The sequence below is a fragment of the Cyclopterus lumpus genome, chromosome 5 (genome assembly GCF_009769545.1).
Source record: "Cyclopterus lumpus isolate fCycLum1 chromosome 5, fCycLum1.pri, whole genome shotgun sequence".
Taxonomy (NCBI): Eukaryota; Metazoa; Chordata; class Actinopteri; order Perciformes; family Cyclopteridae; genus Cyclopterus; species Cyclopterus lumpus.
Genome location: NC_046970.1, coordinates 1,467,636 through 1,491,577, shown reverse-complemented (window position 1 = coordinate 1,491,577; position 23,942 = coordinate 1,467,636). Strand labels below are relative to the sequence as shown.

Sequence of the window (23,942 nt, the reverse complement as noted above, 5' to 3'; positions counted from 1 at the left end):
TGCCCATATATATATATATATATATATATATATATATATATATATATATATATATATATACATATATGTATATATATATATAAATATATATATATAAATATAAATATATATATATATATATATGTGTATATACTGCTGGCTTTATCTGGTGGGTGCAGTGCATGGGTAAACTCTTTAATTCTGCATTTTGGCTTCATGTAACTGACACATTCCTTTCACGTCTCAAACATCTTCCTTAAATATGATAAGGCGCTGAAATGAAGAGCTCTCTGGTGTGTAAGGCCTCCCTCAGTTACTCATGGAGAGGGCACTGCATATGTGTGTGTGTGTGTGTGTGTGTGTGTGTGTGTGTGTGTGCGAGTGTGTGTGTGTGTGTTTGTGTGTGTGTGTGTGTGTGTGTGCGTGTGTGTGTGGTGTTTTAAGCAGCAAAAGGTTCCCATTATGATTCATAAAGGGAGTTTCTACAAACATTGAATGTGTTCCTTCCAAGTGGAGGGACAGGAGGACGAACAGCAGCTTCAACGACACCGATGAACCAATGAACACAGACTTCACTTGTCATGTAAATAAACACCAACACATCACTTTGTTTTTTTGTTTTTTTCAGAACAGGACAACAACAGCACATGTCATACATGACGCAATGCGAGGGGTGGGGGGGGGGGGGGGGGGGGGGGGGGGCACGGAGACACGGAGACACGTGCGCCCTGCTGAAGTGTCCATGAGCAAGTCGCTTGTTCCATCATCGGCTCACTGGACCCGGAGCTCCTCGCGTGGGGCTCCTCGCGCGTGGGCCAAAAGGAGGTGAATGAGCGATGACATTATTATCAATACACCCAAACACGCACGGGGAGACAGAGACGGAGTCAGTGTAATCCGTTGTGTGTGAACGGGGACATCCGGTCCAGGCTGAGGTCCGCCTCGCAGTCCTCCACGTCACACACCGAGTCGGTGGCGATTTCATTGGTGTGAGAAAACTGTGAAATCCGGTCAAAAGTCTCCTCGTGCTCGATACATTCGACCACGTTGGGGATCATGCCGACGTACGCGTTCGCGATCTCCTTGTGCGTGAGGGTGTCCTGGTTGTAGGAGACCAGCTCGTTGCTGATGTTCACGGTCTCCACCGGCGTGTTGGAGCAGAAGTTGCGGCAGCCCAGGAGGCTGGCGAAGGCCTTCCTGAACTCGGCGTTGAAGGCGTAGATGACGGGGTTCAGGGAGGAGTTGGTCCAGCCGAACCACACGAAGACGTCGAAAGTCGTCTCGCTGACGCAGGGCGGGCCCGCGGCCCGGTCCGCGGCCGGCCGGTCGCAGAACGGGACCATGCAGTTGAGGATGAAGAAAGGTAACCAGCAGCACACGAACACACCCATGATCACCGACAGGGTTTTGAACACTTTGGTCTCCCGTCTGATGGACGTCTTCAAGGTGTTGTGGTGTTGGCACTCGATTCTGTTCGTCCTGCAACTTTGCGCGTGCTCCGCCGCTCTCTCCAGGGAGGCGATTCTTCTTATTTGTATTTGTGCAATCCGGTATATTCTGGTGTAAGTCACAATCATAATTGCCACGGGGATATAGAAACTTATCAAAGAGGAGGATATAGCATACTCCCTGCTCAGGCTGGAGTCGCAGTTCTCCTCTTTCTGCGGACTCGTGGACGAGTTGTGCGCCCCCGCCGTGTCGTCACTGCTGGCTTTGTGCCAGTTCAGCTGGACCGGGATGAATGAAATGAGGACAGACAACGTCCAAGTGACGCTGATCATAACAAAGGCAACTCGCTGGGTCATTTTCCTCTCGTAGCGAAAGGGGCTGGAGATGGCCCAGTATCTATCCACGCTGATGATGCAGAGGTTGAGGATGGAGGCGGTGGAGCACATAATGTCAAAAGCTACCCAGACGTTACAGAAAGTGCCGAATGGCCAGTACCCCGCCACCTCTGCCACGGCTTTCCAGGGCATCACCAGGACGGCCACGAATAAATCCGATAGAGCCAGGGAGACGATGAAAATGTTGGTCACTTTGGTCCGCAGGTGTCGAAAGCGCAGCACCGCGGAGCAGACCAGGATGTTGCCCAGCAGGGTCCAGAGGATGAGCAGGGACAGCAGGCAGCCCGTCAGCGTCCGCCCCACCAGATCCTTTCCCCCGTCCTTCGTCGCCTCCGATTCGGTGCTGTTCCACATGATCTCTCCGGGGGGTGCCGGCACAGTGTCAATCCCCTGCACCGATGAGAGGTACTTCGCCTGGTTCTCCATGTGAGTGGCTCTTCAAGTACAGCTGCAGTCCGTTGCTCCACGCGCGGACACGGGCGCAGTTCTGAGCCATTCAGCGTGTTCTCCCCGTTGACCTGCTCGGCTGCCAGCCTGACGTGGAGTGCAAAACAGACGGAAAGAGAGGATTGATCGCCTTAAAACGGAGCCGAGCGACGTGCCAGGTGCGCCGAGGGGCTGAAACGCGGCACGCAGTGTCGCGTGCATGGTGCTGCCTCGTCAGGTCCGGTCCTCTGACCCGCTCCGCGAATGTCTCAGTCCACGGTGTGTGAGCGCGGTGTGGCTGCGTGGGGAGTCCCTACACTAACGCACTAACCACGCGAGCTGGGCGCACACATCACGCCTCCCTTGTGGGTGGTGTTACGCACAGCATCGCACTGCGTTAGAAAACGGCTTGTTTAGAGACTCATTGTTTAGAGACTCATTGTTTAGAGACTCCAAAGAGCGTTATTACAAACTGTAAACCAGTCGACGTCTTTCTACCAGTTATGGATTTTCTATTCTCTCCTCGCGCATTATCCATATCTATTATTATCCATATGGACATAACGCAACACCGCAGTGACAGGAAACAGGAGCGGAGTGCGTTTGAACTGTACAGACCACAAATAAACAGCTACTGGGTGCATTACATGTATTTTATGTATGGTATTAGGTTTGCAGACACACCCATCCAGTACACGCTTTATAGCAGCACATGCAGCCTAAAGGAACTGCACTGACAGAGCTGTCCATGGTGCTGATTATGTCAATCTATCTGGATGTATATGTATGGATGTATATGGATGGATGTATATGTATGGATGTATATGTATGGATGGTTATGGAAGGATGGATATGTATGGATGTATATGTATGGATGTATATGTATGGATGGATGGTTATGGATGAATGTATATGTATGGATGTATATGTATGGATGTATATGGATGGATGGTTATGGAAGGATGTATATGTATGGATGTATATGTATGGATGGTTATGGAAGGATGTATATGTATGGATGTATATGTATGGATGTATATGGATGGATGGTTATGGAAGGATGTATATGTATGGATGTTTATGTATGGATGGTTATGGAAGGATGTATATGTATGGATGTATATGTATGGATGTATATGGATGGATGGTTATGGAAGGATGTATATGTATGGATGTATATGTATGGATGGTTATGGAAGGATGTATATGTATGGATGTATATGTATGGATGTATATGGATGGATGGTTATGGAAGGATGTATATGTATGGATGTTTATGTATGGATGTATATGGATGCATGGTTATGGAAGGATGTATATGTATGGATGTATATGTATGGATGTATATGTATGGATGGTTATGTATGGATGGTTATGGAAGGATGTATATGTATGGATGTATATGTATGGATGTATATGTATGGATGTATATGTATGGATGGTTATGTATGGATGGTTATGGAAGGATGTATATGTATGGATGTATATGTATGGATGTATATGGATGGATGGTTATGTATGGATGTATATGGATGGATGGTTATGTATGGATGTATATGTATGGATGTATATGTATGGATGTATATGGATGGATGGTTATGTATGGATGTATATGTATGGATGTATATGTATGGATGGTTATGGAAGGATGTATATGTATGGATGTATATGTATGGATGTATATGTAAGGATGTATATGTATGGATGTATATGGATGGATGTATATGGATGGATGGTTATGTATGGATGTATATGTATGGATGTATATGGATGGATGGTTATGGAAGGATGTATATGTATGGATGTATATGTATGGATGTATATGTATGGATGGTTATGGAAGGATGTATATGTATGGATGTATATGTATGGATGTATATGTATGAATGTATATGGATGGATGGTTATGGAAGGATGTATATGTATGGATGTATATGTATGGATGTATATGGATGGATGTATATGTAAGGATGTATATGTATGGATGTATATGTATGGATGTATATGTATGGATGTATATGGATGGATGTATATGTATGGATGTATATGGATGGATGGTTATGGAAGGATGTATATGTATGGATGTATATGTATGGATGGTTATGGATGAATGTATATGTATGGATGTATATGGATGAATGTATATGTATGGATGTATATGTATGAATGTATATGTATGGATGTTTATGTATGGATGTATATGGATGGATGTATATGTATGGATGTATATAATAATAATAATAATGCATTTAATTTATATAGCGCTTTTTTATAATACTCAAAGACACTTCACATAATTAAAACATCCTAAAAGCTAAAAATAAATAAATAAGAATAGCTAAAATACAGGTAAAACAAATAAATAGGGACTTTGAGTCGCTCGGACCCTGATAAGAAAACAAAAACAAAAACACAAACAATCACACATTAAAAGCAGTTCTGAACAGGTGGGTTTTGATTTGCGATTTGAATGAGGAAAGATCAGTGCAGTCTCGGATGAGTTTGGGGAGAGAGTTCCAGAGGGAGGGGGCAGATATGGAGAAGGTCTGTCCCCCCACGTCCGGTGCCTGGTCCATGTGGGATGGACAGGAGATTGGCATCAGGATATGTATGTTATATGGATGGATGTATATGGATGGATGGTTATGTATGTATGGTTATGTATGGATGTATATGTATAGGATGTATATGGATGGATGTATATGTATAGGATGTATATGTATGGATGTATATGGATGGATGTATATGTATAGGATGTATATGGATGGATGTATATGGATGTATGTATATGTATGTATATGTATGTATGTATATGTATAGGATGTGTATGTATGTATATGTATAGGATGTATATGTATGGATGTATATGTATGGATGTATATGTGTGGATGTATATGTATAGGATGTATATGTATGGATGTACATGTATATGTATGGATGTATATGTATAGGATGTATATGTATGGATGTATATGTATGGATGTACATGTATATGTATGGATGTATATGTATAGGATGTATATGTATGGATGTATATGTATGGATGTATATGTATAGGATGTATATGTATGGATGTATATGTATAGGATGTATATGTATATGTATGGATATATATGTATAGGATGTATATGTATAGGATGTATATGTATATGTATAGGATGTATATGTATAGGATGGATATGTATGGATGTATATGTATAGGATGTATATGTATATGTATGGATGTATATGTATATGTATGGATGTATATGTATGGATGTATATGTATAGGATGTATAGGATGTATATGTATAGGATGTATATGTATGGATGGATATGTATGGATGTATATGTATAGGATGTATATGTATATGTATGGATGTATATGTATATGTATAGGATGTATATGTATAGGATGTATATGTATGGATGTATATGTATATGTATGGATGTATATGTATAGGATGTATATGTATAGGATGTATATGTATGGATGTATATGTATATGTATGGATGTATATGTATAGGATGTATATGTATGGATGGATATGTATATGTATGAATGTATATGTATAGGATGTATATGTATAGGATGTATATGTATGGATGTATATGTATATGTATGGATGTATATGTATAGGATGTATATGTATATGTATGGATGTATATGTATATGTATGGATGTATATGTATGGATGTATATGTATGGATGTATATGTATATGTATGGATGTATATGTATAGGATGTATATGTATGGATGGATATGTATATGTATGAATGTATATGTATAGGATGTATATGTATAGGATGTATATGTATGGATGTATATGTATATGTATGGATGTATATGTATAGGATGTATATGTATATGTATGGATGTATATGTATATGTATGGATGTATATGTATGGATGTATATGTATGGATGTATATGTATATGTATGGATGTATATGTATGGATGTATATGTATAGGATGTATATGTATGGATGTATATGTATAGGATGTATATGTATGGATGTATATGTATGGATGTATATGTATATGTATGGATGTATATGTATGGATGTATATGTATGGATGTATATGTATATGTATGGATGTATATGTATGGATGTATATGTATAGGATGTATAGGGGCAAACACTATCACAACTTGACCTGTTGACTCATCTTCTTGCACATATCAGAACAATCACGTGTCTTCATCCTTTGACTTACAAGAGCAATCCCTCTCTTCAGAGAGGCATTCTGGGAAGGCACGGTCTATGTAGACTGTGTAATCTTCATCCCATCAGTGTTGTATAACTATGCATTCATATATGTATATCAATCTATACATGATGGATAAACCAATGTATTTTCTATAACTGAGTATTGGTTGTTTGACACCTGACGCCCGCCGATGGGAGGTCATAGCTCACCCACCTCCCAGAGTGACCCTAACCACTCTCAGCCTGCAGGAACGCTGCGCCCTGCGCGCGCGCGCGCGTGCGTGCCACAGCGGCGGGGCCGCCGTTTCCGGCCTCGAAACGTCACGGGATATTTTTAGACATGTCACGCGTGCCTGTCAAATCGTTGTGACGTTACGTCACAATTAATCTCCCGAAGCCCTGATGCCGAGCTCTCCGGAGTATAACCCATAATACCGGGATGTCGGGAGGAAACGGCATTTAACTCTTTAAATACAAACATCACTCCGGTGAGGCTGAACGGTGAGACGCGTGTCGCCCACGGGCCTGTTAGTGCTGCACAGTGTATGGAGAACATTGCGCTGCATTTATAATATAAGAACAATATCAAATGTGTGGACAATGTTTATGTTTCCCTCTTTTTTTGTAAGAAGCGGGCCTTAATTAGGAGGTGATTGCGCAATAACAGAAGTGTTTTGGACGGTCCCATCGAACCCTTAAAAAGAAAAAGAACCGTAAATACGTGGCGCCATCCTGTGGTGTAAATGTGTACTGCAGCTGCTGCCTATTCAGGTGTTCAAGGAGAGCAGGTGACACAACTCTTCAATGAAAAAAAGAAAACGGTTCTTTATTTCAATAAGCAAAAGATATACATCCATCACAATTGTACACATCATGTTCACAGGAGCACCGTTTCATTAGAATTTTACAAAAACGTGTCACAGTGTCTGATGATTTTGATCAGCATGTCAGTATTTACAAAAGAGAATATAAGATTGAAGTGTGCAAGGATTTTACCACACGTTGGCACATAGGTGAGAGCACGTACAGCAGGTAGCACCAGGTTGAGAACTGACTGAACGTATACATTGATTTGATATAAAATTGTACAGTACAAGTATATCAAAAAGAAACGAGTAATGTCACAGACGGGGATGCTTTTTATTGCTGATCTTTCAGGTGTAAACGTACAACCGGTGGTCTGGTGTGAGCAGTTGTCATCACATCAACATGTATTTTATATATCGGTGTAGTAAGATTATTTTAACAATATAAAGATGCACCTGATTTGAACACTTGATATTACGCAAACATTAATTCATTGTTATCGGGATATAAAAAGGAACATTTTTGGATAGTTGTTTTGATATCTCAGCATGCATTTCTCAATATAATGTGGATATAAAGAAAACAGTGCTACCTTGTAACCTCTTCCCATTCAACTTGACAGAACAGTCCTCGTACAAGAGGGCGTTGTGGACCTTAAACCACTGAGAGAGGCAGAGAACTATCGATTATTCACCATTTAGTGCTAAGATTGTCACTATCTCTGTAGCTCAAGTGTTGCACACTGTTCCATTGGACTCCAACCACGAAGAGAATGAAATGAGAACCATATCCATTTAGTGTGAACGCTTCACATGCAGAGAACAGACGCGTCAAGGTGTCCTCCAATGCACTTTGAACACAGCACCACTCGTTGTTTGAGGCTAACGGGTGTGCCAGTGGCGTAGCTGTAGTGTTTTAAGAGTAGTTTATGATATACGTTCAGCTACTAATATGAAAGGGTACAAAATATGTTCCGCTGAACCTGTGAGGAAAATCTATTGAAATGTGACGACAGAACCAAAGCACAAAGGGCCCTTTTGTTCCTTTTCATCCCCGTTTTTTAATAAGTCTCCCATTATACGAGATAATTCCTCACGTCACGTGGGCTAATTGGTGCGTCCCCCCGCTGAGGGAATCCGTGTTGTTTGTCTCCGCAGCTTGTTTACTAAGTCTGCAGCTTGTGTCCCAGACGGCCTCCTGAACCGCTGACCTGCGCTGTGAGGCGCTCTCGGGAGCCGGCGGTGACAAGTCGTCCGTGTGCACGTGGTCCGTGTGCACGTGGTCCGCGTGCACGTGGTCCGCGTGCACGTGGTCCGCGTGCACGTGGTCCGGCACCGTCGTCCGTCCGCTTCGCCGTTCAGACCCGGCGGAACACCTCAAACAGGGAGGCGACCGAGTGCATGCGGTAGAAAAGGTTCAAAGGAATGGCAAAGTTGAGAACTGCGGTCCATATGCTGAAACCAAATGTCTCTTGTTCCAACCCGTTGTCGTACTGCGGGCGGCAGCCGAAGGCCGGAAGGATCCACAGCTGAAAGAAAGGAAGAAAGAAGTTAAACTAGAAAGGTGTCCTCGGTGGGGGGGCAGGTCTCTGCCAGGTGTGTCTGCAACAACCACTGTGTGATGAATGGTTCCAACCCCCATAGAGACACGTACGAGCAGCGAGGCCTCGTAAACAAACACGTACTGTATGCAGGGGATTGGCTCAAAGTCAAACAGCTACCTGCTAACAGCTAACAGCTAACGACTCACCAGTGCATGACGTGTTAGACACTGGGGGGGGGGGGGGGGGGGGGGGTTAAGACTTGTGAGTGAGGAGTCAGCTGGCAGTAAACAACCGTATAAAACAAGCAATAAAAGGCGTTTGGAGAAGGTGTGAGACACATTGAGAATCTGTTCCACCACCCGATGAAGTTGCATGTAAAGAAAGCACCAATCTGACTTGTTGTCAGTCCAGGTACCGGTCCAGGTATCGGTCCAGGTACCGGTCCAGGTACCGGTCCAGGTATCGGTCCAGGTATCGGTCCAGGTACCGGTCCAGGTACCGGTCCAGGTACCGGTCCAGGTACCGGTCCAGGTATCGGTCCAGGAACCGGTCCAGGTACCTGGGCTTTGGTATCGTCCCACACTGGGTGTCAATCTAAAACCAGTGTTTAGTTATCAGTGACTGGGATGTTTCTTCTATGTGTAAGGCAGCATCAGGCTTCACAGTATAAGGCACACAGTGTCTAAACATGGGTTGAATCTGTCGGTTTCGGTGCATCCCGAGCCGACACGGAGCAACGTTAGCACTCAGGTCGACTTTCTGGCAACCGCCCGTCTCCCGTTGCTTTGGTCTCCACCAACTCTTGTTTAGCTGCTGAATGTGTGTTGTTTTCTGTCTCTTGTGCAGTTAACAATAGTTACAATAGTTCTTTCAGAGATTTATTGCTAAAAAACTGCTGCCAGCCATGTCTGGAAACAAGGTTTCTGAGAGTGGAAACTAAAATAAAACTAAAACGCTCTCGAGAGCTGAGGTTCACTACGAACCATCTGTCACATGTCGGCATTTGAGCCATTGTTAACAAAAAAGTAGGTGATTTAGGTTGTAATTGGTTGATTAAATGTTGTAATGTTTTGACAGTAAATTGCTTATTTAGAAATTACAGTACAAACCGAAATGTTGCACATTATCAGGAAGACTGCGATGTTCTTCAGGATTTGCCTCTTTATGTTCGGGGCCTCCGTGACTTTGTTTCCCAGCGGCACCTCAGAGGGCTTCCTGGGACATCTGTACACCTGTCCGCTTTCTTCCTGGTCGTTCTCCATGGTGACGCAGGTCCTGTCTGGCGTCACGTAGGCCCGGTTGATGATGCCGTCGTACGGGGGGGCCAAAGAGGACGTCACCGAGAAGATTTCCGGAGCGGCCGGTAACTCGGGATCCTCCCTCTCTCCGTCCTCTTGCTGGCGATACAGGGACTCCACGACAAAGAGGTTCTGGATGTACTTCTCCAGCACGATGAGCAGGGAGTAGATGAGGTTGGTCCAGCGGTAGGGAGGACTGCTGTCGGTGCCCAACACGGCCACTACGCTGCACCAGGACATGAGCCAGGAGCCGATAGAGGACCCAAACAGCAGCTCCGTGTCCAGCTGTCTGGACGGGTTCTTGGAGGTGTCCAGTGGCATGTGGTCCGCTCGATATATGAGCAGACCCGACGCCCCGGCGGAGCACATGAACACCAGCATGACAATGCCGTAAATATAGAACATGGAAATGGCCGACTGGCGCGTTTGGAGGGATTCTTCCACGTGGGTGACGTAGACCACCAGGATCCCGATGGTGCTGGCCAGTGCAAGTAAACCCAGAATGGGGCCTACGGTCAGACCCTGGGTTTTAGTAGCCAGCCTCTTGCGGTTCGAAGAAAGGTCGATCGTCCTCCCGATGTTCTTCCACATGACGAAGAGCATGGCGGAGACGAAGATGTGGTACTCGACGTTGAAGGGGTAGAGATAGAAGAGGCTGCTGGAGAACATGGAGCACGTGCTGGTGGTGCAGTTGCAGTGAGGCTCGGAGTGCACTGCAGAAGAGACGGAGACAGATTCATGAATAATGCACAACAACGTCACATCCATCAGGTCGTAGTGCACGTTCATATCATAAGAAACATGAATATTTAAACGTAGGATATCACAAAATGAAAATAGACTGAATGTAGAACGTAGCAATAATTCATTGTGTAACGATTAATATACCGCACTTTCCAAAAAGACTGTTGTCGAATAAAGACACATTGTAACTGGACTTCTATGTCATTTTATTTGAGTGATAAATTGTTTGAAATATTAATGTTTTGGACAAAAGTATTTTACTGCCGCTCTTCTAATTCAATCCAATCTTGAATGTTTCTAGAGAACCTTTTGAATGCAGTCTGTTGACTCTTATTTAAACAGGAAGTGACACATCACCAACTATCTCTTCCCGAGGAAGGTTTCCCAACCTTTTCTGTCTTTTCCTTATTTTATTTGAATATTTTTTTAGAGGCCCGAAAGGGGAAATTAGCAGTAACACACAAGGGAAAAATAAAGATTAAAGGATATTCTGAAAAAAATAAGAACAATCAGTTTTCTTGCTCTACATGCATGCCAGCCCAATAATTTGGATCACCACAACAATGAAGCCTGAAAGCCAGATATCTCCAAGGGGTCCCTTTAAAGCTGCAGGTCTGCTGAGACCCCCAGAGACCCCCAGAGACCCCCAGAGACCCTCAGCTCCTTTTAATCTAGATTGAAGACTTTTCTGTTTGCTGTGGCCTTAAAATTCAAATTAATAAATTTCAGCATTTCACTACTGTATTTTATTTCTTAAACTGCACTGCAACTTTTATTCTATTTTTAGCTTTTCTTGTTTAAATTAATGTTCGTAATTGTTTTCAAACCTTCTTATCTTTTGCATAATGTTTTGATGCTTTTAACGTGAAACACTTTGAGTTGCCTCGTGGTTGAAATGTGCGATACAAATAAACTTGCCTGGCCTTTAGGTCACTTTCTTTAAGATTATTTATGGTATGTATTATTTTTCTCACAGCCACTAGCAAAACCAGGACGGACACTTCTTGATTGACGTTGTTTTTAATGCTTTTAGATTTGTTGTGACACTTTAAATAATTTTGATGGCAGCAGCCTATAAAATCAAAAGCCTGCTCATCATTGTTAATGAGCAATATTCATTAGTCCCATTCCACTGATTTTATTTGGAAATGTCACCAAGTCGCTAAATGTGTGAGCATCTTAGACTTTGACGACAATGCAGTTGTTATACTTCCTCCATGTCAACCACAACATGCCATGCTGATGCCCTCTAGAGAGCATCTCACCCCCCCCACCCCCCCACCACCACCACCACGGTACTGCAGCCTTTAATTAAAAAGGGAACAACAGTCAGGGTGCAGCCAGCCTCACAGTCAGCCGGATATGAGGAGGAGCAGCCGAACCCCCCAACCCTGGGCTTAGATGTATCAGTTACTGTAATTGCAGCACCCTTGGGAGTTAGCAGCCTGGGGACAAAGCCGTCTAAGGTCAAGCGGGGGGTTGCCAAGGAGGGTGGTGGTGGCTGAAGTGTGGGGAAAGGGCCGGGGAGGGGGCCTCAGGACTAGCGCCACTGTGTGTCCACTGAAACCTAATCGAGAGACGCTGGACACAAACCAGACCGGCTGGACCTCCCTCCCCTCGCTAAACCCTCCTCTCCTTCCGTTTTCTTTCATCCATTGAACTCAAGTGGACTATTGTGCTCGTCTTCTCGGTACAAGCCGGTCGGCCCTTACCGATGGTGAGGTTTCCGTAGCCCAGAGCAGAGAGTCTCCTCTTGTGGTTGTTTAAGAAGTGCTCGGCTTCTGACATCACGCCGTTGCACCAGAGGAGGAGGTTGGTGAAGACGGCGTGGATTACACCAAATCTGAAGGGACAAGCGGTTGATGAGCGGTCAACGAGTTATGATACAGGAGGTTGCAGGTGGTTCATCATATAATATATCATATCACACATATTCCACAAACCTCTCAAATGTTTCAAAGCTCTTGATGACATCCTTGATGTGAAACCAGAGAAAATGCACCTAAACAAAAACAAAAGCCAACACTTTAATATAGAAAAGAAAGACCAAACATTATCCAATGAAACATAGTGGACAACAACATGGATTTGGATTCATTTAGTCAGTTACACTCAAATAACACGCACAATGACAGGATTATATTGTCGCAGCCACTCAACAACAAAGAGCACATTATCCACAGGCCCTCCTGGTTAAGTGGTGCACAGGAGCAGAACAACAAGCGCTGAAAGATTATCACTTTATTGAAATGAAAGTTGGGTTGTAAACCTACCTGTGCTATGGTGTGAGTGGCATGGATGACCGGATATACCCCGAGCACCGCCGACACACAAGACCGATAGCCAACGTAATACCCGATTCGGAACGCGTCCATAATCAGCGAGAGGAGCGCAAGGAGAGTCAAACCACCTAGAACAAAACATGCATATCCAGTTATTACTGCCACCCATCATGCACAGGGTTTCTTTAAACGGTCCGTGTAAAGATTATGTTTTTTTTGAATGCTTAATAAATACCCTCTGTCCCCCCAAACGCACGCGAGGACACCAGCGTGCCATTTGAAGCTCTTCTCGCGCGTAATCTTTCCCCACTCACCTCGGATCCAGCACGTGGTGGCGTGGACGTCTTTCTCGGTGCGCGAGTTCTTCTGTCTGTCCCGCACCAGGATGTACCACATCATCCACATCAGCTGCAGGATCATGAGGCAGGTGACGAAGGACAGCAGGTGCTCTTCCCTGACCGAGGGGCCGTGGTGCGCTATAGCCAGCATCAACGCCGCCCCGATGAGCAGCACGTTGGTCCCGTACTGGCCGCTCAGGATCTCCGCGTTCTTCCTGGGGTACTCCCCCGACAGGCTGAGCTTGAGTTCGGTGAACACCTTCTTGTCGGGCTCGGAGCTGGACGACGAGGAAGAACTGTGGCAGTACTTGTTCAGGCACATGATGTCCAGGCCGCTGTGCTCCACCATGGTGGGAGACATGCAGGAGAGGCGCGATGCCGAGAGAAGAGTGAAGGCAGAGCCGCGCGCTATAAGAGGCCAGGTCCCTCACCTGCTGCTACGAGGGGAGCAGGTACCGTGCCAAACATGCTCATTCAATCTCGAGGCGCCGGCTCAGTGGTCACGCATAGTTTCAATGGACTCGATAGATGCCGTTGTCATCTTGTAACCATGAAACTGAAAAGTTCTGGTCGTGTCTCAGATTGCGTTTCACTCGGTGGTGATCCCAGACCCCTGGCCTCTTGAAGCTCCCATATGTTTCAGAGAAATCACTGGGCAGGCTGTGCCGACCATTCACTCCCTAAAGAAGCAAACACACCGAGCACGGAATTATCCACACCAGCAGAACCTCCTCGCTCCAAACGCAGCTCCCCGGTCCTCTCAGGGTGAGGTCAGAGGGAAGAGGACAGGTTAGGGGCGCAGCAGGCGAGGTGACCTGCCCTGACAGCCTCCAGAGCCGAGTGCCACCTCCCGGACTCCTGGCGTCCACTTGGTGGCACAGATGCTCTCCAGGTGAACCAGAGGGGGCTCAGGTTCCAATGTGCAAACGAACAATGGCGTCTTGGAAGTGGGTGTCCACAACGAGGACTCCGGGAGCCCTCTTGGATATGACCGGACTCTCCGGTACAATAGAGGAGGGCGGATGCGCGCGATCAGCATAACAACAGGAGGGCCGCGCGCGCACATTGAGAGCTGATTGGTGTGAACAGGAGAGTGCGCGTGATCAGGGCCTTGGAACAATGAGCTCGTTTTAATATGGTTCCTTTTTATTTGGTATCAATCTATTTTAAAAAGTGAAACACAATTAGTGAAATAAGTGGCTCCATAATAACTCATATTGAACTTTAAGAGTCAACAGGGGACACACGTGTAAAATAAAGTGAGGACATTTATTATAATTAAATAAAGTGTTTATGTGTGAAGCAGCAGTCCTAAAACAAAGGTTTCTATAATCATGGTCTCCATTGATTAGTATCTCATTACGTGGAAAGAGGCTCGTGGACCTATCGCGAGGGACTCCACGTGCGTCACGAGGCTCGGAGATGATTGAGCTGTTAACTGAGTATCGATTTCTGAATCATCGCCAATCAGCCCGATAAAGAAGAAGAGGAAGATCTATTCATTATCGGGGGCTTTAATGGCCGATTGACTAATTCTGAACATTTTTGATTTAATCTGGAAGTGATTCAATGAGCTCTCTGTTGTTGTTGTTGTTGTTTACACTCCAACACAAGCTCCTTGAATCAGTGCATTGAGGACAAATCGATGAATGATTAAGATTAGTTTTATTGTCTTTAAAAAACTAATTATATATTTATTTATTTTTTCATAGCTGAAGATAGATTTGAGGTGCTTGTAAATCCACGAGTCGGTGATGTCATCTTTTAAAATGTGCAATCATTGTAGATTTAAGAGCACAACACACATTTAAATATATATATATATATATATCACTTTTGAAAGGAAATTGTATGTAGGTCTATACGTGTATAATAATCTTTTCAAATAAAAACACACACACACACACACACACACACAGTCTAAAGTCCATCGGAGACACAACAGGTGCAGCTGCTCCAGGTTGTGGTGGTTTATCAAACAATGACAACAATGTCAGCAAGTAGTGAAATTAGTTATAACACTTTATTTAAGATTATTTATTTTTTACAGAATATCAAGTCAACATTGTTTAACACACAAAAAAAATAAAAATACAATCCCATAATCTTTGTTGGTTTCATTAGCAGGTGGAATGCGTTCTTCTACATATAAATATCTACATCTGCATCTACATATAAATACAAAAGGCCGTTTTCTCAGGAAAAGCAAAATAAATAAAAAGAACACCATAAACAACAACAACAACAAGCCATTTCTCGGCTTCAGGATCCTGGGCCGTGTTCATAACGCGAAGAGGAAACAGTGGAAAGACAAAGAAGTGGGCTGAATGACAGAAAGTTCATGAGATTTAAATGTTGGATCTCCTGCTACTCCAGAAATATACCAGACAATGAAGACATTGGGCTACATTCTATGGTTTTGGCATATGTCCATTGTCATGGAGAGCATTGTTCTTTAACAACCAATCACACCTCACCAAGTTACACGTTTCATTCCCTTTCTTGTTTTCAAAATCACTCCTGAGCTCAAAAAGTTGAGGCCGAGTCCTCAGAAGGTTTGTGAACCTTCTGTGTGTGTGTGTCTGTGTGACTTTCAGCCACAACACACACAGACACACACACAGACACAAACAGAAGGTTTGTGAACCTTATGTGTGTGTCTGTGTGTGTGTGTGTCTGTGTGACTTTCAGCCACAACACACACAGACACACACACAGGTTTGTGAACCTTCTGTGTGTGTCTGTCTGTGTGTGTGTGTGTGTGTGTGTCTGTGTTTGTGTGACTTTCAGCCACAACACACACAGACACACACACAGGTTTGTGAACATTCTGTGTGTGTCTGTCTGTGTGTGTCTGTCTGTGTGTGTGTCTGTCTGTGTTTGTGTGACTTTCAGCCACAACACACACAGACACACACACACACACACACACAGGTTTGTGAACATTCTGAGGCCACAGGAGCCGATGCAGATGTTCATTCTGGGATGTCCCCGACTTATCATGACTTGATTTATGAAATGTGTAAAACGGAGGAAAACTGAACATTGTGGATAACGAGATTATGCAAAGTCGAGAATCTTCAAGTGCAAAGCATTGGCATTAAATATTTAATGTTTAGTGACACAATATTTCACAATTTAAGGCCAAATAAAAAGGTTATTTAGTCATTAAAAATGAATGTGATGAAAATCAAAATGACAGACTCTTATTCATCCCAGCAACGAGATGAGCATGACCACGCCCATGAACTGCGTGAAGAGGATGAGCGGCGTGAAGAAGGACCACACGGGCCACAGCGCCATGTTGAGGCTGCAAGGGAAGCACAACACACACACACACACACCTTTACTTTGCATCAACCCAACTCATGACACACACACACACACACACACACACGATTTTGTTTGATTGTTTTTTCATTTCACAGCTTCACACTTTATTGGTTAAGAGCAGCAAGTAGAAGAGTCGACTTTCGGCCACAACGAACGCACAACACACACAGACAGACGCACACAAACACAACACACACACACACACACACACTCAAATGCTGAACGCTCACAGGATTGTTCACTATTGTGGTTAATTAGACAGACAGTAAGACAGGTGTCAATCAAGCACAAATCCCACAGTCCTAAGAAAAAACAAACACCTGTGTGAGTCTGATGAAGATGATGAAGATGATATTTATGATATAAAGACTTCATGATTACCTCATAAGTTGCGAGTATTGCAAAAACTGTTTTTTTATGCTTTGAGGCTCTTTGGGTCAATTTAAGGGAAATATGAACTTTGGAGCAGCAGTTTTGGGCCCCTTTGTGTGATTTGAGGCCGAATTCCCTATTAAAAAGATGCATTAATGGCATTTTAGCTAAAAAATACATTTTCAATTTGGAAAAATGAAATCAATGAGAAATCCTGAATTTTTTTAACAAAGATATGCATGTACTGAGGGAAATGTCCTAAAACCTATTAATTGGCATCAATGTTCAGTAAGCTCATTTAATTTCGCCTCCAATCATGCACACAGAATATAAAAATGCCGTTTTACCTGCAGGACGCAGCTATGAAGGCTGCAGTGGTGAGCGGAGGAACGGCGGGGTACTCCTGGTCGTAGTGCTGGATGCCTTTGAACCACTCCAGGTACACAATGCAGAACATGGCCAGAGACAGGCAGACCCCGAGGAGCATCAGACCCACATTGAACCACCAACTGGGGAGACAGGGGTTGAAAGGAGGAAGACTCATTTTAAGACCTGAAGGCAATGTGAAAAGAGTTGGTGAAGCTTTTGAAATAGAGAAGATGGGATTGATGTCATCACTGTCATTTTTATTCATCTATGATGGTGTGTACAGGTAATTATTAGTGAATACAGACATTTAAGAAAAAGCTTTTCTCTCGACTCAATCACCTTTTGATATCATCATTCTCCATGATGTTGTGGAGGAAATCCACATAGTAGGTCACTCCTATGGATGCCACGATCCAGAAAAGGGAGTGTCTGTTAATGCGAGGGAGAGGTTTAGCATCTTTTTCCTCCTGGCCTGGAAGGCAATAGGAACAGGAAGAGTTTAGATTCAAGAGTCCCCTTTAAAAAGCACGTTGTGAAGCTCGAAGAGATCCAAAGACGGGAAAAAACAACAAGAAATTGCACGAACAATAAGATATGCATTGTTCAACTCAACACCAACACCCCGCACGACTCGGTTAAACTAAAGGGAACAGAATGTACGACTAAAATATGATTTTGTCTCGACACAACAGAAGGTGCCAAGTCCGAAGCAGCGGTTTGGAGGTGAAACAGATCGCCATGTTTGAGATACTCTTACTTCTCAGAGAGGTATTAATCTCCAGCATTTACTGGTTGATTAAACGCATCAGAGCCCGCTGTTGGCTGCTGAACTGCTGCAGCATGGAGGTCTACTCTGTGCAGGGTTCACCGTGAACTCCATGCCCCAGACGAGTGGTTGACCTCCATCCAAGTTACTCCACGGTGGGCAGTCTGGGATACGAGATAAGGCTGTCTCACACATGAGGACCACTGGGAGAAAAGCAGCCATTAATACGAATAATTTAAAAAAAAAGAAGGGTTGTCCACTTATATTCCAGCTATTAGTTTACACTGAAGAAGGTGGAGGAGGGGCTTCCCTGTATTATGTCAAAACAATCAAGAAAAGATGCATTTCCGCCAGTGAAGGCCTCAGAGATTACCCAGCATGCACCAAATAACAGACATAATAATGCATTTAATTTATATAGCGCTTTTCATAATACTCAAAGACACATAATTAAACAGGTAAAACAAATAAAACATATTTCTGCTCTCTCTCTCTCTAATATATGAAGACAGACTACCACTTCACGGCTGTTGGCTGTCAGAAAGCTAGCTAGCCCAAGCTAGCCTCCAGCTAGCGCCGTGACAACCCTCCCTTACTCTTCTTGTTCTCCGCCTCCTCTTCGTCTCCGCTCCCCGTCGTCTGGAGGAGGAACTCCGCATCTCTCTTGAATCTATTCCGCAGCGTCGCGAGCTCACTGTCGTTGAGCATCGTGTCGTCTTCAACTTCAAGTAGCAGCTAAAGGCCGACTGGCGAGGAGAAGCCACTTCCGGGTGAGGCAGAGTCGCGTTTAGATGACGCGGTGGAAAACGACAGCTGTAGTTGTTTGTGTTGTAGAATGAATAACAGAAGTATAACAATAAATAAATAAAGTAACCCAAGTGGTTTTCAGTTTGACATTTGAGTGCATTTTAGGACATTCCACATTTTCATTTTTCAATATATATTCAATCCTTTAATGTATTATATAATGTATTCTAATGTCTGGTCTTTTCATCTGTGCACAAGGTCCCTTTGAGTTCAGACAACTGTGTGTGCCCCCCCCCCCCCCCCCCCCCCCCCCCCCCCCCCCCAACAGAAGCAGGATATTCAATAGCAAACTCGATGATGCATGCATTCGTCACATCTAACATTTACCAAAAGGGAAATATAATTGAATGATGTGTACTACAGAACACTAAATGTCAATCGCTTGAATACAAGACATTAAGAGAACATGTTCCACAAAGCCCACCTTGACACACACACACACACACACACACACACACACACACACACACACACACACACACACACACACACACAGCATCCGATGAACCGGAACACCCTCAAAAAGGGCAGCTGAGGAGAATTGAATGAAAAACTGGGAACAGGACACATTTGTTTTCATTGCACAAAGACGCAGCAACATGCATAGTAGCTGGCTGTGTTTCAACGATTATCTTGAACGTATACTTTTACAATCTGACACGGCCGATACCGTTATCCAGTTCCAGTCTGGCCCGGAGTCGGCACAGTGAATACGACCACTTTCAGAGCAAACAGTCTACTCAGTTTATTAGGTATTAAACTAATACATCTTTAGGAACAGTACATAAATCAGTGATTTGTTTTTTGCTGCCAATAATTTGTTGTTGTTGGATAGTGTTGTGTTAAACTGAGAGGTGTAACTTGTATTAAACCACCCGTGTTTATATTAATGGGGTAAAAGGACGTTAATAAAGATTAAATATAAGCTCTCAAACATCATTTAACAGAAGCAGATTAGGATCATAAAGTCCTCAAACCAAGGCTGCAGCAGTAAAAACCTGACGTAGGGAAACGAGTGTTTCATCACTTCAACATTTAATCTTTAAGAGAAACAATGTTTCTTCTGTCAGAAACGACCAAATAGAATACTGCGATACGAAACACACACATGGCCAGTTAATCCTGCACAAACATGTCCATCTCAGACCGGCTTAGTTTCAGTTCTTCTGGGGTATCCTGTGGGGTCTGGATTAAAACAAAAGCATTAAGCAATATTGAGTCACACTGGACTAGAAAACAGTTTTAATACGAGCAAACGTGAGTAACAGCTTGACTAATACCCAAAGTATGCGATATACAATTACAAGTAAAGTCGTGTGATGAATGAGCATCAGTGTTAAACCTGCTGGGATTAGCAGGGCTTCATAAAGCTGGGCACACACACACACACACACACACACACACACGGTAAAGGGGCTGCTCATTCTAGCGGTGGAAAAGCAGACGGCATTAAAACTTCACCTGAGGCTGACACCAAGCATCTTGCTTCTATGGAGCTTCTGTGTAGCCGGCCAAGTGAACCCCGTTCGGGGTGCCGAGGAATGTGCATTAGCTCGGTCCCGTGTGAGAGTCAAATTCACCTCAGGTGCACCTCTCCTGTTTCCCCTTCCCCCACGCCAACATCCAATCCCACAGATAAGGTGCCATTTCCCAGCCTCGCCGTGGGCTTGGAATGTGGAACAGAGCGGCCGTCTATCACAGTTGTCATTTCATACATAAAACAACGGAAATTCAGTTATAAAACGATTTAATCTTCGAGATCAGGTCATCTGTACAAAAGAGGGAGGATGGCAGACAACAATAGCTTCTACATTTTAAAAGGAACATACATTTCATGCCAGGCGGGTGACAGAAACATACTACTGCATTCTACTTCACGAGTTGAACGCGGTCCTTCAGGACTCTAAATGTGGGGTTGTTGTTGATCTTCTTGGTGAAAAGCGCGAGCACCTCCTCCTCCTTTTTAAAATTCCCATCACCAGTGAAAGAGTAGTACGCTGCCACAACCTGTAAAAGAGGGGAAAAGCTTTAACTTATTATTAAACCAAAGACACGGTTACAAAGATCAAACACGTCGGGTAAGAATCATTCATTTGCAAATGGCGATATTTTTTTATTTTTTACATTGTTCACTTTTGGGTCTTTTCATGACATATGGAGAACAAAATGAAACCACATCTTTTTTTTCTAAACTCCAATAATTCAGTGTTTTATTATCAAACTCTGCTACCAGGTCGGCATTTATAGCCTACAGTTTATTTTATTTTTTTATGTAGAAATGCACAGAAACCAGCACCACGCTTCTATTTGCACGTTACTGTACGATAATGTTTTTACGGCTATAGCCAAATTAGGAGTTCAACTACAGTTTAAATACAGGATACACAGTAATTATATGTACAGTAACTTGAAACAGCTATACTGTATTTAACAGTCAATACTATTCACTACTTGATAATAGTGTAATAAACACACAAATGTTATGTAGATGCTAATTTGCTTGAGATGTGTGTTGTATAAGTAATACTTGGAGCAACACGGTGCTGCTGGGATTAGAAGTCAAACGTATTAAACAGAACTAGATTCAAGCGCTCCGTAACTCACCTTCTTCCTCAGTTTCTTTACTTGCAGTTCCTGGTCAGCGGACTCTCTCAGAACTGCCTTGATGTTTCCCTTCCAGTTGAATTTGCCTGCCAGTTAAATCAAGAGACATAAATGAATTGCCAGCGGATTAACAAAAGCAGCAACACTGACCCCTGGTGGCCTTTTCCGATTTGACATCATTCATCTTTATCCACGTTACCTTTGGGAACTTGTTGATCCTCCGTCACCTCAGACGTGTCGGCATCCTCTTGGTCGACTGAAAGAAGATAACCCGGTTATATAGTAAGCTAATGCTAGCATACATAATAATTATATTATTCATTAAAAGGTATAAAAAGATGCAGGAAACAACTGGATCACGAATGACTAAGAACAGGAGCGTCGCTTTAGAAAACAAACATACTCCTCTTGGACTTTTTGCTGGATTTCTCATCATCGGCACCGTTCTGCTCTTCGTCTCCTTCTTCTTCTTCTTCAGAGCCGTGCTTTCTCTTCCTGTCCTTCTTTTTCGTTTTGCCTTCTCCCGGCTCCTGCACCGCCGTCTTATCGGCACCTTTCACGGCCTTCCCGTTCTTCTGCTGACGGGCCTCTTTGCGCTCGCGTTTGTTCAGTTTCTTCTTCTCGTCGCCTTCATGGCCGCCGTTCTGCTTGTCCTTTCCGTTGGACTCCGCTTTGACTTCAGCCACCGGCTGCTCGGCTTCTTTGGGCGCCTCGGGAGGCTGGCAGATTAGAGGTGAGCAAAGTCAGCTAGAAAATTAAAAGGCGATGGGGGAAATTCCTTTTTCTTTCCTCGACTAAACTAATTACAACCAGAGAGAAGAAGGAGCACCACATACATTATAACCTAGACGTTAGATCATCTATACATCTATAAAAAGATAAAAACTAATCCCTGGAGCATGTTTCTAATGTAACGTCATCACTTTAGATTAGAGCCAAACAAACTAAAACAGCTCTTTATTTTGATGCCCACGGTGACAACGTGCACGAGGGAACAAACAAAAACAACCTCAAAGTAACTCACAGTGTCAGCTGCAGCGAAGATGTCCCACACTTCATCGTGAAGACTGCTGTTACTTATTTTAAGACTGTTTCTCATCCAGTTCTGAGAGGAAGAAGAAGAAAAAACACGGATATTAAATTAGTTAATGCAGACACGCCCGTTGTTCACCAGTGTGGTGAATAAAAAGTCTGTAACACCAACCTGAAACTTGGCCTTCTTTCTCGGGACGTTATCATATGAACTGACTTGCTGGAGGACCCCCTTCAGCTTCGCACTGACTCCAGGTTTGTTCATGGCGTCCTGGACCCTCTTCAGGAGAGTCACCGTCAAGTTAGAAGCAAATAAACAACAACAACAAACAGACAGTACACGGTGATGGACATCGTGTCTCTCCGCTGTACCTGGATCCACTGCTGCTGCTTCACATCTCCTTTGTTGGCCTTGGCCTCGAAGCCTTTGCCTCCGTACTTCTGGTCCTCACTGATGCATTTGACGTGGTTCTTGTAGTCGTCACCCCTGTTAGAAACACACAGTCACGTGTTTTCATGCATTTATTGCAAAGGTTAGCGACAGTAAACCGAGAATGACACCGCAGTGGACACTCGGCACTTTACCAGAAATCTTTTCCGCAGTCGATGCAGGACAGGACCTGGCAACCCCGGCACATGCCCACGTGCTTGTCGACCTGAGCCTTCTTCAGGGACTCCCCGCAGGCGTTGCAGGTGAAGAACACCATGTTGACGACACGATGGTCGTGATCAACCCAATCTGCCCACCCAGATAACGACAGCGACGGATTCGTTAAAGCGAAACCCGTCCAATCCTCGTGCGAAGGCGGCGCCCGACTGTCCGCAGCCGGCACGAGCTGAAGTTAGACAAATAAATACTATAATAATTATAATTATAATAATCTTCTAAAAGAGAGCGGTGGGTGTTTATCAAAGCGTCGAGGAGCCGCTACTTGAATGCCACAACCCGCCTGTTTGGTTCCATTCGTGGGAACTTTTCAAAACACACGTGATCCCAACTATGAACGTGAGCACCATCAATAGTCGTCCGTGAGAAACGCGAGTGTGAGAAAGGTTCCGACGTAAAATGAATATTGACTCAAGCGCTAAAGTGGCAATTTAATAATATGTAATATATTTATTAGTATATTACACCACAGAGCCCTTTATTGCTATCTGCTTCATTGTTAAGCGGCGCGAAATACAGGTCGCACCCGGAAGTGACGT

General features: G+C 43.9%; 4 protein-coding genes across 8 annotated transcripts; all 4 read right to left on the bottom strand.

Moving 5' to 3' along the window:
• Window positions 1-866: 866 nt before the first annotated feature.
• On the bottom strand, window positions 867-2,249 carry drd5a (dopamine receptor D5a). Its single transcript, XM_034532653.1, has one exon. It carries the CDS (start codon window positions 2,247-2,249, stop codon window positions 867-869), a length of 1,383 nt encoding a protein of 460 aa, XP_034388544.1.
• A 6,356-nt stretch (window positions 2,250-8,605) lies between these two features.
• Window positions 8,606-13,814, bottom strand: otop1 (otopetrin 1). Its single transcript, XM_034532648.1, has 6 exons — window positions 13,430-13,814; window positions 13,107-13,243; window positions 12,777-12,835; window positions 12,546-12,676; window positions 9,901-10,802; window positions 8,606-8,776 (listed from the first exon to the last, which is right to left on the bottom strand). The coding sequence occupies exons 1-6, from the start codon at window positions 13,812-13,814 to the stop codon at window positions 8,606-8,608; spliced, it is 1,785 nt and encodes a 594-aa protein (XP_034388539.1).
• A 2,580-nt stretch (window positions 13,815-16,394) lies between these two features.
• tmem128 (transmembrane protein 128) lies at window positions 16,395-19,086 on the bottom strand. 4 transcript variants are annotated; one of them, XM_034532672.1, is made up of 5 exons: window positions 18,890-19,073; window positions 17,867-17,999; window positions 17,506-17,667; window positions 17,168-17,294; window positions 16,796-16,818 (listed from the first exon to the last, which is right to left on the bottom strand). In XM_034532672.1, the coding sequence occupies exons 1-5, from the start codon at window positions 18,999-19,001 to the stop codon at window positions 16,810-16,812; spliced, it is 543 nt and encodes a 180-aa protein (XP_034388563.1). In that variant the 5' UTR covers window positions 19,002-19,073; the 3' UTR covers window positions 16,796-16,809. The 4 variants fall into 4 exon arrangements, with proteins under 4 accessions (XP_034388564.1, XP_034388562.1, XP_034388563.1 ...); XM_034532673.1 differs by lacking the exons at window positions 16,796-16,818; window positions 17,168-17,294 and adding an exon at window positions 16,395-16,763 and having other exon boundaries at window positions 18,890-19,086; XM_034532671.1 differs by lacking the exon at window positions 17,168-17,294 and having other exon boundaries at window positions 16,395-16,797.
• A 1,032-nt stretch (window positions 19,087-20,118) lies between these two features.
• Window positions 20,119-23,918, bottom strand: lyar (Ly1 antibody reactive homolog (mouse)). 2 transcript variants are annotated; one of them, XR_004609481.1, is made up of 9 exons: window positions 23,322-23,918; window positions 23,109-23,223; window positions 22,909-23,016; window positions 22,729-22,809; window positions 22,108-22,423; window positions 21,904-21,960; window positions 21,705-21,790; window positions 20,562-21,107; window positions 20,119-20,285 (listed from the first exon to the last, which is right to left on the bottom strand). XR_004609481.1 is itself a non-coding variant. In XM_034532665.1 (8 exons), exons 1-8 carry the CDS (start codon window positions 23,441-23,443, stop codon window positions 20,970-20,972), a joined length of 1,023 nt encoding a protein of 340 aa, XP_034388556.1. In that variant the 5' UTR covers window positions 23,444-23,918; the 3' UTR covers window positions 20,119-20,969. The 2 variants fall into 2 exon arrangements, 1 of the variants encoding a protein (XP_034388556.1); XM_034532665.1 differs by having other exon boundaries at window positions 20,119-21,107.
• Between the last annotated feature and the right edge of the window lie 24 nt (window positions 23,919-23,942).

Coding starts and splice junctions, on each gene's coding strand:
- otop1 (XM_034532648.1), bottom strand. CDS start 13,814: ATGTCTCCCACCATGGTGGAGCACAGCGGCCTGGACATCATGTGCCTG. Junction 12,836..13,106: donor CCACTCACACCATAGCACAG/GTAGGTTTACAA, acceptor GTTTTTGTTTAG/GTGCATTTTCTCTGGTTTCA. Junction 10,803..12,545: donor CTACGGAAACCTCACCATCG/GTAAGGGCCGAC, acceptor TCTCTTCTGCAG/TGCACTCCGAGCCTCACTGC.
- tmem128 (XM_034532670.1), bottom strand. CDS start 19,001: ATGCTCAACGACAGTGAGCTCGCGACGCTGCGGAATAGATTCAAGAGA. Junction 17,668..17,866: donor GAGAATGATGATATCAAAAG/GTGATTGAGTCG, acceptor CTGTCTCCCCAG/TTGGTGGTTCAATGTGGGTC. Junction 17,295..17,505: donor TTCATAGCTGCGTCCTGCAG/GTAAAACGGCAT, acceptor TCTTTTTAATAG/GGAATTCGGCCTCAAATCAC.
- drd5a (XM_034532653.1), bottom strand. CDS start 2,249: ATGGAGAACCAGGCGAAGTACCTCTCATCGGTGCAGGGGATTGACACT.
- lyar (XM_034532665.1), bottom strand. CDS start 23,443: ATGGTGTTCTTCACCTGCAACGCCTGCGGGGAGTCCCTGAAGAAGGCT. Junction 23,017..23,108: donor AGCAGCAGCAGTGGATCCAG/GTACAGCGGAGA, acceptor ACTCTCCTGAAG/AGGGTCCAGGACGCCATGAA. Junction 22,424..22,728: donor TCTTCGCTGCAGCTGACACT/GTGAGTTACTTT, acceptor CTAATCTGCCAG/CCTCCCGAGGCGCCCAAAGA.